This window comes from Phycodurus eques, chromosome 13, assembly GCF_024500275.1.
Source record: "Phycodurus eques isolate BA_2022a chromosome 13, UOR_Pequ_1.1, whole genome shotgun sequence".
In the NCBI taxonomy this organism is placed as follows: Eukaryota; Metazoa; Chordata; class Actinopteri; order Syngnathiformes; family Syngnathidae; genus Phycodurus; species Phycodurus eques.
Genome location: NC_084537.1, coordinates 21,799,293 through 21,811,899, shown reverse-complemented (window position 1 = coordinate 21,811,899; position 12,607 = coordinate 21,799,293). Strand labels below are relative to the sequence as shown.

Sequence of the window (12,607 nt, the reverse complement as noted above, 5' to 3'; positions counted from 1 at the left end):
CATGAAGACACAAATCAAGGCTAACAACTGCTGTCACTCAGTAAACTGCAAAAGTATTCGTATTTTGTCACAGAGCACAAAGAAAATAGGCATGTGAGTAGTTATATTGTCTATGTGTTGTTGCCACTTTTTCATTTAACACCGCCACGTAGATGCTATTCAATGGCGTTTTGTAGGTTGGTTATTAGCATTAAGCTAAGCAGCTTTAAGGCAAAGCTATGTGGTTGCTGTGGTTAGCCTTGATTTGTGTCTTCATGACTGGATTATACTGCCCCCCGATGGCCATGTCACGCACAACCAAAGGCGTCCCAATGAATTAATGATGATGCACAAACAGTAACACAAGGCACCACTAATATATTCATAATGATGTACAGTATCAATATATAGAGTATATTTTCCATGTACAAGTAATAAGAGCACCCAGTGTAAATTAATATTATAGGTGCGAAAGGCTAACAGCACTTGGCATGCCCATGCGGTCTCCCATTCAAGTACTGACCAGGTCCGACCCGGCTTAGCTTGCGAGATCAGACGTTCTCAGGGTAGTAAGCCGACGACGTTAGTGAAAATTAGATATATATAGATGAGCCACTTGATTTACTGGGTAAATATAGGCATTGTAAAGTACTTCTTTTCAACGCGTGGCAACCACACTACCTTTACTTAGTCAACCGAAACATCAGCAGGTCTAGCCCCGCCTACCGCCTACGTCACCTTTTGTGTGACGTTCAAACACAGGCAAAAAGTTGAACGGTGGAGTTTATTAGTACATTTTGTGATGTACAAGTACACGAGACCTTCATCAAGCTCACGTTTAGATTTCCGTAGAGCTTGTGCACAGCTTTGTTACTCGTTCCTTTCACAAGATCATAATTATGACTTAGTACCTCATAATTATAGTATCATTATCACTTTAGTAGCTCATGAGCTAGTGTTATTATAATGTAAAATATCATACTTATTACTTACTGCTAGTCCAATAAGAAAACAAAAAAAAAGACCATTAATAATTAAACGGTAGCAAACAAAGTAGTGAATTAAGTGCATATTTATTTAATAGGACATCTATAAACACACTTTTATGGTAGAAGTTGAACATTTGACACAAAGTGAAATGTGATGCTGGTGCTTTATTGAAAAGGGAAGGATGAGTGGCAACAACTTCACAGCTTAGTTGATACAAAATAATAACAGACAAGCTACTGTCAGCACAAAAGGTGTTTGAAGGTGTGACATACTCGTTTCAACTGTGTACCACAAAAGGTGCCCTCAAACATGGCAGCAGCGGAACTTGATGCCAACGACAGTAAACCTGAACACGGGTTACAATCTTTGACAGGACCATGGAAAAGACGGGCGGGCGACGAGGTAAACGTGAGCTAACCTGAATGTGGAACATGAACGCGTTTCGGAGCTCAATTATAAACATTCTTGCGTACCGTCAATGTATTGCTACACAGAGTAAGTCCATGAGTAGAGAGACATATATGTACAAATGCATAATTAAGCATAAGGATATAACCTTTTTGTTTGTTTGTTTGCTGAAGAGACAAAACTATTTACACAACACAGTGTCAGGACACTTGAAACAAATGAGAATATGAATATTAAACCTGTAAAGCCTGAAGCATTAAACGAGACAAAATTCTAAATTGAAAACAGACCATTCATTTAGTGGTCCTTTTGCACAAAACAAAACTTCACTTTTCAATTAATCATATATTGAATATGAATACTGTACGAATTTGTATCAAATTTTCAGCAAAGTTAATCTAGCTCTTTAAGAAATATGTTTAGCTTTAACGGGTTTAATGAGTCCTTTGAGGAGAATAGCAGCATGAAAGCATAGGTTTGCTTTGGATCCAGCAAGAAAATGGCCGACCATCAGCTCCCTTTTTAAACATAGAAAGCAGATTTCTTAAAACGGTGGCCTCCCCTCGAGTCAACGCCGCACCCAATAAGTCTGCGGTTTTACTTACGATGAATTAACACCTCCCTTTTTTCTTCATCAGGGAAAAAAAGCCCATTAAATGTAATTATCTCAGTTCATAGACATTGACGACTAAATGCATTTGAACGCTGTTGCTAACCAAAACAGTAGCACGTAAACAGTCTGTGGGCCGGTGCGTTGTCTAACCCACAGCGTGTTGTAAACTAGTTCAAGATGATCTAGTGATCGAGATGACTAGCTTCATTCCCAACATGGTCGCGCCACAACATGTGCGTCCGTGTTTATGCAACTCAAGTCCTTTTTAATTCATTTTAAACTCGCTCGATAAATATGGTTTACTACGATTCCAAAAGATAAAGGCCTGCCCCATCTGCAGTTAAGTAAATATATACCCCCGGCAGCCATTTTGAGAACTACAGTATGCTAGTATATATATGCAATAGCGGGAGTGATTTTCAATGGAGGATTGAGTTTCCAGGCGGTCAGAGGTCCGGGAAGCGACTGGGGTCTTCTTTGAAGTCGGAGGGGATGACGAAGAGAGAGCCCTCAAACTGGTCGTGGTGGAACTCCTGGAAGGTGACGGTGGCTGTGATGGTCGGGAACACGGGGATGTCTGCGGAAACGAGAGAAAGGGGTGTTACCGAAGGGGAGCCAAGTCGCCGGAACAAAGGGGGGGGGGGGGGGCGACGTGCGTACCGAGTTTGACGGGAAAGCCGGGGGGCAGCTTCATCTGGACGAACTCCCGCAGCTTGTTGAAGTGCTTGAAGGGTGCCACCACCTCCAGCACGTTCAGTAAGCTGAATAATCAACAACAACAACAACAACACCCTTTATTAGCGATACTACATTAGCAGCTGGTTAGCTTCTCGTAGAGTGTTTAAGAAAAAAACGTACTCAAATTATACTGGTCAACTTCTGCTTGGAGTTGTATGACAATTCACAATGTTAAAATTTGACCAGTTCATAAAGATTTTGTGACAGTTTGGACTGTGGAACAAATTATTGCAAATATGTGTGTGCTCACGCAAATATTTGGAAGTCGGTCAGTACAGCGTTTCCACTATAGGTAACAAAGCAATGCAAATTTATTTATATAGCGCATTTCATACACAAGGTAACTCAATGTGCTTTACATGAGTAAAAGCATTTAAAAACAAAGAAAAAAAACACTTATAAACACTGAAAACAAATATATATTTTTTAAATAAAATAAAAAATAATATAATATAATAACAATAAATAATAATATTTAATATAAGTGGAAATGCTCGAAAAAGAATGGGAAACAAGAAAACTTTCTAACCTGGACTTAAAAACAAGCACACTTGGGGCTGACGTCACTTCTGTTGGCAACTTATTCCATTTGTGTGCTGCATAATTGCTAAATGCTGCTTCATCATGCTTGCTTTGGACTCTGTGCTCCACTATTTGAGTCTGTCGATCTCACGAGCCCTACTGGGTTTATATCCCATTAGCATTTCATTCATGTATTCAGGACTTAAACCATTTATAGTGATTTATAGACCAGTAGCAGAACTTTAAAATCTATTCTAAAAGTGTAAAGACTTTAGAATTGGAGTCATATGCTCTGACCTCTTTGTTCTAGTCAGAACGCGAGCCGCAGCATTCTGAATGAGCTGCAGCTGTTTAATGCTCTTTTTAGGGAGTCCAGTCAGAAGACCATTACAATAGTCAAGTCTACTTGAGATAAAAGTGTGGATGAGCTTCTCCTGGTCTGCTTGACACATGCAAGCCTTCACTCTGGATATGTTCTTCAGATAGTAAAAGGCAGTTTTAGTAATTGATTTGATATGACTGTTGAAAGTCAGGTCGCAATCTATCAGAACAGCAAGCTTTCGGACTTAGTCTTTGGTTTTTAAAGAGAGTGACTCAAGGTATTTACTAACAGTGCAAGTGTACACCCCTGCAAAACTTCCTCACTAAAAATAAGAGTCTAAATTTAAATCTGGATTAAAGAAGCTCCTGTATTAGTTTCAATCTAGTAACAGCTATCTCATACCTTGCGTGTCAAGTCAAAGGCGGGTACTCACGATTCGATGCCCAGAGGGAAGTCCTGGCTCATGGCTACGGTGGCCTTGAAGTGCTTCTTGTTCTCTTTGCACACCAGCTCTCTTCCCACATGAGGAGGCCTGCATTCACAAGGAGGAAACCATCACAACATTGTCCTGCTGATACAAAAAAAAAAAAAAAAAAAAACGTCAAATAATGACTACCTACTTTCCATGCTCTGCCGTGATGTACTCTTCCCAGGAAATGGTGTTGAGGGCCGGCGCCGAGAGGGACTGTCTTCTCACGGACTGTGAAAAAGTTTTTGGGTTTTTTTTCCCATTCCGAAGCAACCCAAAATAAAATTAAAAGAAGCACCTTTCACCTCAAAGTTGTGCTCGCTGATGCTGCCGCCTTTGCTGAGGCTCTCCATAATGGCTTTGTTCCTGAGGATGTCCTCCTCGCTCAGGTGCTCGCGCCGCTTCCTGGACTCCAGCACCAGGCCGTTGACGGCGTAGAAATCTGCCAGGAAGTTGCCCACCCGCTCCTGCAACGCCGTGTCAAAGTGCACGTTAGTCTACGCGTACCCAAAAACTCAAATGTCCACTAGAAAGAAGAGAAAATAAAACACACATACGGTGGGTACAGAAAGTATTCAGACCCCCTTAAATATTTCATACCTTTTTTTATATGGCAGCCATTTGCTAAAATACTTCAAGTTCATTTTTCCACATTAATGGAACACAGCACCCCATATTGACAGAAAAAAAACTGAATTGCTGAAAATTTTGCAGATTTATTAAAAAAGAAAAACTGAAATATCACACAGCCATAAGTATTCAGACCCTTTGCTGAGTATTTAGTAGAAGCACCCTTTTGAGCTAATACAGCCATGAGTCTTTTTGGGAATGATGCAACAAGTTTTTCACACCTGGATTTGGGGATCCTCTGCCATTCCCCCCTGCAGATCCTCTCCAGTTCTGTCAGGTTGGATGGTGAATGTTGGTGGGCAGACATTTTCAGGTCTTTCCAGAGATGCTCAATTGGGTATAAGTCAGGGCTCTGGCTGGGCCATTCAAAAACAGTCACGAATTTGTTCTGAAGCCACTCCTTCGGTATTTTAGCTGTGTGCTTAGGGTCATTGTCTTTTTAGAAGGTGAACCTTCGGCCCAGTCTGAGGTTCTGGAGAAGGTAATTGTCCAGGATATCCCTGTACTTGGCCACATTCATCTTTTCTTCGATTGCAACTAATCTCCCTGTCCCTGCAGCTGAAAAAAAAAAAAACAGCATGCTGCTGCCACTACCATGCTTCACTGTTGGGACTGTATTGGACAGGTGATGAGCAGTGCCTGGTTTTCTCCACACATGCCACAACAATTTCTAACTTGGTCTCGTCAGACCAGAGAATCTTATTCCTCACCATCTTGAAGTCCTTCAGGTGTTTTTTTTTTTCCCATGCGGGCTTTCATGTGTTTTGCACTGAGGAGAGGCTTCCGTCGGGCCACTCTGCCATAAAGCCCCGACTGGTGGAGGACTTCTGGATGGTTGATTTTCTAGAACTTTCTCCCATCTCCAGACTGCATCTCTGGAGCTCAGCCACAGTGATCTTTGGGTTCTTCTTTACCTCTCTCTTACCAAGGTTCTTCTCCCCCAATTGCTAAGTTTGGCCAGACGGCCAGCTCGAGGAAGGATTCTGATCGTACCAAACGTCTTCCATTTCAGGATTATGGAGGCCACTGTGCTCTTAGGAACCTTAAGTGAAGCAGAATTTTTTTATAACCTTGGCCATATCTGTGCCTTGCCACAATTCTGTCTCTGAGCTCTTCAGGCCGTTCCTTTGACCTCATGATTCTCATTTGCTCTGACATGCACTGTGAGCTGTAAGGTCTTATATAGACAGGGGTGTGGCTTTCCTAATCAAGTCCAATCAGTCTAATCAAACACAGCTGGACTCCAATGAAGGTGTAGAACCATTTTAAGGATGATCAGAAGAAATGGACAGCACCAGAGTTAAATATATGAGTGTCACAGCAAAGGGTCTGAATACTTATGGCTGTGTGATATTTCAGTTTTTCTTTTTTAATAAATCAGCAAAAATTTCAACAATTACTTTTTTTCTGTTAGTATGGGGTGCTGTGTGTACATTAATGAGGGAAAATGAACTTAAATGATTTTAACAAATGGCTGCAACAAAGGGTGAAAAATTTAAAGGAATCTGAAAACTTTCCGTACCCACTGTACATTTTACATAATAGATTGTTTTACATAATAAGACTGGCTTAATCATGGTAATATTAAATATTAAATTTTAATATAACACTATATATTAAATCCATATTGTTTATTAATTCTGGAAATGGTTTTAAATGTATGATCATATAAAAAATACATTTGGCTAGTCCTCTCTACACTTGAGAATGTAGATAGCCACCATATGAGGAAATAAGAGTACAAGTTCCTACAGTTTTGTCCTCCCTGAAGAGCCAGCCGCTCTGAGTACGGGAGAAGGTGATAGACTTGGTGGACAAGGTGGCCGAGTAGACGTCGCTGCTCATCAAGATGTCCACCTCCTCCTCCGTCTCCATCTCCGACTCCTTTGAAGCGCGCGCGCAGACACACACACACACACACACACACACACAAGCCAATGAAGTGCTGCTGCTCCCTCTTCGTCTGCTGCAGGTGAACAATGTCTGACCTCGTGGTGTATTCTTTGGTACACTTTGGCTTCGTTGTCCAGGACCACAAAGGACTGCGAGGGCGGCGCGTCGCCGTTGAAGATGAAGCTGAGGTCTCCGCGCTGACATTTCATGTCGATGAAGTCGATGAGGGTGGTGTCCAGTCTGAATGTGAAGGGAGGATGTGACTTTTTTTTTTTTTTTTTTTTTTTAAATAGCCTTGGTTGTGTCTCATGCAAATGAGCCACTGGGAAGTCCGAGCGTCCCTTTTAAAGCTACAACCCCTGTGACCCGATCTCGCCTAAGCGGTAGAAAACGGATGGGTGGATGGTTATTATATTTCCCCAAAGTATATGATCTAATCAATAATATTGTAATCCAGTTATCATTATTTGTGGAAACTTATACTATTTTGTGATATTAAAAAATACAATTGTACAAAAAGCCCCCCATTAATATATAATAACACAATTATTGTATCATGATTTTTTTTAATATAAAACATTTTAATGTTCATTATTTGTGGCTACCTGATATTGATGCCTTGCTTGTAGATTTTACAAGTATCAGAGGGAAGCATTCGGGACAACAGAGGCACTGTAATGAAGAAAAGACACTTATAAGTCTTGACAGTATTTGCATTTAAAGACATTTACACAAAATACTCACCCCAGCTTTGAAAATCCCAATGCAGCTCCAGGTAAAAGTCGCCAAGCTACAAGAAACAGCAGATTAGTGGATGAACAGTGCAAAGATTTGTAAAAAAATAAATTAATTAATTAATTAAATAAAAATGTCATTTGATATGCTCACCTCCCTGAGGGCTTTCAGTAATTTTGGCCTTTTATCCTCCACACTCTCCCTGGATTGTTGCTTGAGTTTGCGCAGTATTGCTGTGACTGCGGGACAGGAAGCAAAAATGAATTAACCTCTTGACACGTGCCTTCACACCCAGAAGACTCACTTCTGATCAACGCTGTCAGAGAGGTCATTCAATAAGATGCTAGCATGTTCCGCTTTACAGATGCCACGTCTGCTGTGCTAGCGCTGCGTGAGCTGCGGTGACAATGTCGACCGACAAATGTCACAGCGAGGGCAGTTGTGTCTATTCGAGGCAATTCAAGTGGATGATCCGATGAGGCCAATATTTGAGGAAATATGGTAATTATGTTACACTATAAGTACAATAATAAGCTTATTGTTTTATGAATTATCACTCAGTCTGTACCAATTTAAAAATAAAAATGTGACCCCATGCTGTGCCCAATTTAGCAAAACAGTTTCTGTGCATGATACTGTCTTGCGATTGGAGCTCATTTGAACGAATTTCCTCCTATGAGCCCTGGAATTGGCCCCAAAAGGGCTGCTTAAAACCAAAACGGCCGACTTCCTGTTCAATTTCAGCCACGGGTCTTTGCAACTTTTTCATGTGTCCTGTTATGTTAGACATGTCCACGCAATTTCGTGTCGATCGGTTAAACTGGTGTCAGGGCCAAAGTGAAGAAGTAACAACAAGAAGGCTTAAGTAACATGCACGAGCACTATTATCTTTGTAAGGGCACAATTTTTGATACCGTTTGTTTGATTGTGTACAAAATGAAGTGACCACTTAAGAAAATACTTGAGTGCACATTGGCTAAGTTAAGACATTAATTAATGCATTAAAAGTGCATAAAAAGCAAGAAAAGTAAACACCGTAAATATTAAAGTCCAGCGGTGCACCATTACGAAAACAATTCCAGCAGCGACTTAATCACACGTGCCATGCACGGGCGGCTGGCTCCATATTAAGCTAACACGTCTCAAGATGCAGTGTGGGAGTCGGAGCAGCGGACTGTAACGTGCTGACAAAGCACTTCTTTGCAGCGGCTAAAGGTGACGATGGAGGACAAACCTGTCTCGTTTTTTTTTAAACCACAAATATCAGCACACCCTTCATTTAACTTTTTCTATTAAAAACGGTTGCATTGGTACGTGTGCAAATGTGCATGCAAAGTGGCTACACTTGCAGGAAAACAGCAGCGCTGCCATGCAGGCTACTTTTCAATTATTCACTCCAGACTCTTCCATCTTTAAAGGCCTGTAAAAGATTCACAGCATGAAAAGAGAGAAGGCATCCCAAATGCTGTTCATATGTAAAGCTTTGCGACGAGCTTCCCGACACTAAGCCGTCATTCGGGCTGTGCGCCAAAGCTGCTCTGATGCCCCACGCCAGAATCATAAATGCTCGGATCAAATCCACCAACTAACACGCACAGAGAAGCAACTAACAGGGCTCCTCCATTCTAAGACAGAGAACTCCAGTTCTGGAAAATGTCTTGACGCCGAGCTGTAGAACATCGTAAGGTATATAACATCCTTTATAATTGATCCCCCCATCCATTTTCTAAAGCAGTGCGCAATAGAGAAGTGATGAACACACAACACAACTTTTTCCTTGTCATGTGTGGAATCTTGAACATTTTCAAAATCAGTTAAGATATTAGCTCGCTATGTGTGTCCGCCACTTCAAAGATGTAAATACAAGCGGCATGAAGCCACAAAGACGGCGTATTAGAGGAAGTGTAGCAACCTACTCATTTGTCTGTCACCGTAGCTGATAGCTTCTGCCAGAGGGCTCCACCCCTGTGCATTCTTCATCTTTACAGGTGCATTGTGGGCCAGAAGAAGAAGGGCACATTCTTAAAAAAAAGAAGAAGAAAAAATTTACATGTATAAACAGGTGTATTCAGAGTGTATTCATTTTTTAAAAATGCCTCAAAAGTCACAAAATCAAGCACACAAATCGCCACCAGCGATGCATGATGTAAGAGTACTTCAGTTTAGAGGGAATGTAAAAGATTAACGCCACAAGTGTTTTGCTTTTTTGGGGGGATATGCAACCAAGGAAAGGTGCCAGGAAAGGCAAAGTAGAAAAGTGCGATATGCATACAAACAAATAGGAACTTACAGCAAAATAAAGTATTATACAACCCCAATTCCAATGAGTTGGGAAGTTGTATTAAACATAAATAAAAACAGAATACAACGATTGGCAAATCATGTTCAACCTATATTTAATTGAATACACTACAAAGATATTTAATGTTCAAACTGATAAAACTTTATTGTTTTTAGCAAATAATCATTAACTTAGAATTGTATGGCCGCAATTGTATGGGACTTGGACCGTAGATGATGAAATCCCTAAATCCCTTGCAATTGTACGTTGAGGAACATTGTCCTTAAACTCTTTGACTATTTTCTCACGCACTTGGTCACAAAGAGGTGAACCTCGCCCCATCTTTGCTTGTGAATGACTGAGCAATTCAGGGAAGCGCCTTTTATACCCAATTATGGCACCCACCTGTTCCCAATGAGCCTGTTCACCTGTGGGATGTTCGTTCCAAACACGTGTTTGATGAGCATTCCTCAACTTTCTCAGTCTGTTTTGCCACCTGTCCCAGCTTTTTTGGAACGTGTTGCAGCCATAAAATTCTAAGTTAATGATTATTTGCTAAAAACTATAAAGTTGATCAGTTTGAACATTAAAAATCTTGTCTTTGTAGTGTATTCAATTAAATATAGGTTGAACATGATTTGCAAATCATTGTATTCTGTTTTTATTTTTGTTTAACACAACGTCCCAACTTCATTGGAATTGGGGTTGTACATGTTTCTGGCCAGGCTGTTCAGTACAACGTGGTTAAAAGTGACAATACCATCAATAATAACATCCTTTTTACAATTTACTTTTTAAGTATTGATATTGTGAAGTAAATTTATTTTTACACAAGACCTTAAACACTAAATTTCTGTCACACATCAAAGGGTGAGTACTTTAAAATGTGTTTTATTATAAGGCGGCTAACTTCTTTTTATACTTTATAATTATATTTCTCAGAATGTTAAAAAAAAAAAAAAAAAAAAATTACGTAAAAATTTAATTTATAAAGGTAAGTTGCCTTAAATATCCTTCCTTAAAACGCTACGTTGCATCAAAGGGTGAGTACTTTTATGTTAGTTTACGTTTTATTACACAGTGGTTACTTCATTTTAAAGATAAGAGTGTCAAATATGGTACAACGTGCAATGAAGTTGACTCACCTTAAATGGTACATGTTCATCATAAATCAAAGAATGATTTAATTTATTTATTTTACTGTACAGTGGCTAGCTTCTTTTACGCTCCTGTGAAGGTTTAAAATAATAAAAAGCACAATGAATTAACTCGACTCGCATTAATTGCTGCATTTATAACGTTTATTTGAGGACCATTCCGATTCAGAATGTTAAAATGTAACGTAACAATTGCCCGACAGTTTGACGCTAGAACAGGTTACGTCAATTTCCATAATTTTCCATGTGTTCTATTTATTCTAATCTTGAGCAACAGATTGTAAACATCTGTCCATGTCACGTGAATGCACGCTTACCTTTGTGGCCCAGCATCACAGCCAGATGGAGAGGTGTATTACCTAAAACAGAAACAAATTCAATCCAAATTCTTTAGAAATTGCATGCGAATGCTGAAGAGCTGACACTGAACTAAAATGCTGTAGAATTAATTGAACGGTTTAAATGTAGAATGTGAGACTGGAAGTTGAAATGGTTTGAATCGGTCATGAAATGTGGAAGGAGAAGGTAAATATGTAAAATATCATTGTTTACTTGTGAATTGAGTCATGGAGAATGTGTAATACTGTGGGAATTTGGGGATATGTAAAAGAGTTTCCAATATGACCTGTATAGGCTGAACATTTTGAGGTCGCAACAGTTTGAATCAATTGAATAAGGTGTGAAATGTGGAAGGATGAGTTAAATTTGGAAAATGTGTCCGTTCATTTCAATGGTAGTTATTTCCATGGAAAAGATGGAATTGCGGTACAAGTAGGAGTTTGGGGGAAGTGGAAAATAGTTCCCACATTTCTGTACTCTTTGGGTTTACACTTGTTTAGGTTGTCTCAAAAACATTTAAGGGTGCGGGGAGCACCCCGAATTTTGAGTTTGGAATGATTTGAATCGGGAGAGAAATGTAGAATGACAACATTGATGAAATAAGAAAAATAATTTTGGTGTCGAATACGATACGCTCTTCAGCATTTAGACACTTATTTGAAATATGTGCAGGATGTGGAAAACAATGAACTGATGGGATGGTTCTTACCGTGCACGTCTTTCTGAGAGATGTTATGCATCCTGATGAGGGAGGAGAGCCGTCTCACATCTCCTTTGAACACACACTCGTGCACCGGGAAGTCCCCGTTGGTGAGGATGATCGGATTCTTATTGTCATCGTTGACAATGGTGCCGATGGACGCGTTGCCGTTAAGCTTGTTTGCATTCAGCTGCAGCTGCTGGTGGTGCAGTGCCGCCGGTTTGACCGATTTCAGGAAAGCCTTGTTGGATTTCAAATGGTGAGCAGTCCCGCTGGGGATGGTCCCGTTGGTGGTGTCGTCGAACGAGTCGACGACTTGTGCATTTTTGTTGCCTTTGTAGTGATCCTTGCGCGCGGCAAGTATCGTCTCACCTGTCATGACGGCAAATAAGACCTCAAGTCCTCTAGCTACTAGCTAACTACACTTTGTCGGCATTAACAATAAATGAAAAGTAATGGGGAAAATGGATACAAATGACTAATTCCCCTGCTTTACGACCGCCAAACTTGACGGCGACATTAAGCTAGCATCCGACAAGCGGTGCTACTGCTAAGCTAGCCCGAAATAAAAAATATATATACATGCATATACAGTACACGGTGGGCGCGGCGACAAAAACCTCAAAGGTGTTAAATATTAAACGGCACACACATCAAAATAAAACGTAGCCAAGACTGAGCCACAAACAATTAGAAGAACGTCCCCTCCATTCATTCTTGGAAGCATATTGATCTCAAACCGGTTGCTTTGCGGCAAATATCAAACACACAGACGGGACGGTTCAATAAGCCACTCGAGTTGAGCTACTCTCGCGGGATTCACAGAGATTC

At 40.4% G+C, this 12,607-nt stretch overlaps 1 protein-coding gene across 1 annotated transcript; it reads right to left on the bottom strand.

Annotated features, from left to right (window-relative positions):
• Positions 1–1,113: 1,113 nt before the first annotated feature.
• Positions 1,114–12,582, bottom strand: LOC133411449 (ankyrin repeat domain-containing protein 13C-like). The gene is made up of 13 exons (XM_061693848.1): positions 11,786–12,582; positions 11,055–11,096; positions 9,216–9,320; positions 7,453–7,538; positions 7,309–7,354; positions 7,170–7,236; positions 6,660–6,804; positions 6,424–6,555; positions 4,347–4,508; positions 4,193–4,272; positions 4,006–4,104; positions 2,651–2,751; positions 1,114–2,567 (listed from the first exon to the last, which is right to left on the bottom strand). The coding sequence occupies exons 1-13, from the start codon at positions 12,153–12,155 to the stop codon at positions 2,437–2,439; spliced, it is 1,566 nt and encodes a 521-aa protein (XP_061549832.1). The 5' UTR covers positions 12,156–12,582; the 3' UTR covers positions 1,114–2,436.
• Positions 12,583–12,607: the final 25 nt, after the last annotated feature.

What these genes read in the sequence shown, in the direction of transcription:
- LOC133411449 (XM_061693848.1), bottom strand. Translation starts at nt 12,155, where the DNA reads ATGACAGGTGAGACGATACTTGCCGCGCGCAAGGATCACTACAAAGGC. An exon ending in TTGGGATTTTCAAAGCTGGG is followed by an intron (nt 7,237 to 7,308) that starts GTGAGTATTTTG and finishes TCTTCATTACAG; the next exon opens with TGCCTCTGTTGTCCCGAATG. An exon ending in ACCAAAGAATACACCACGAG is followed by an intron (nt 6,556 to 6,659) that starts GTCAGACATTGT and finishes CGCGCTTCAAAG; the next exon opens with GAGTCGGAGATGGAGACGGA.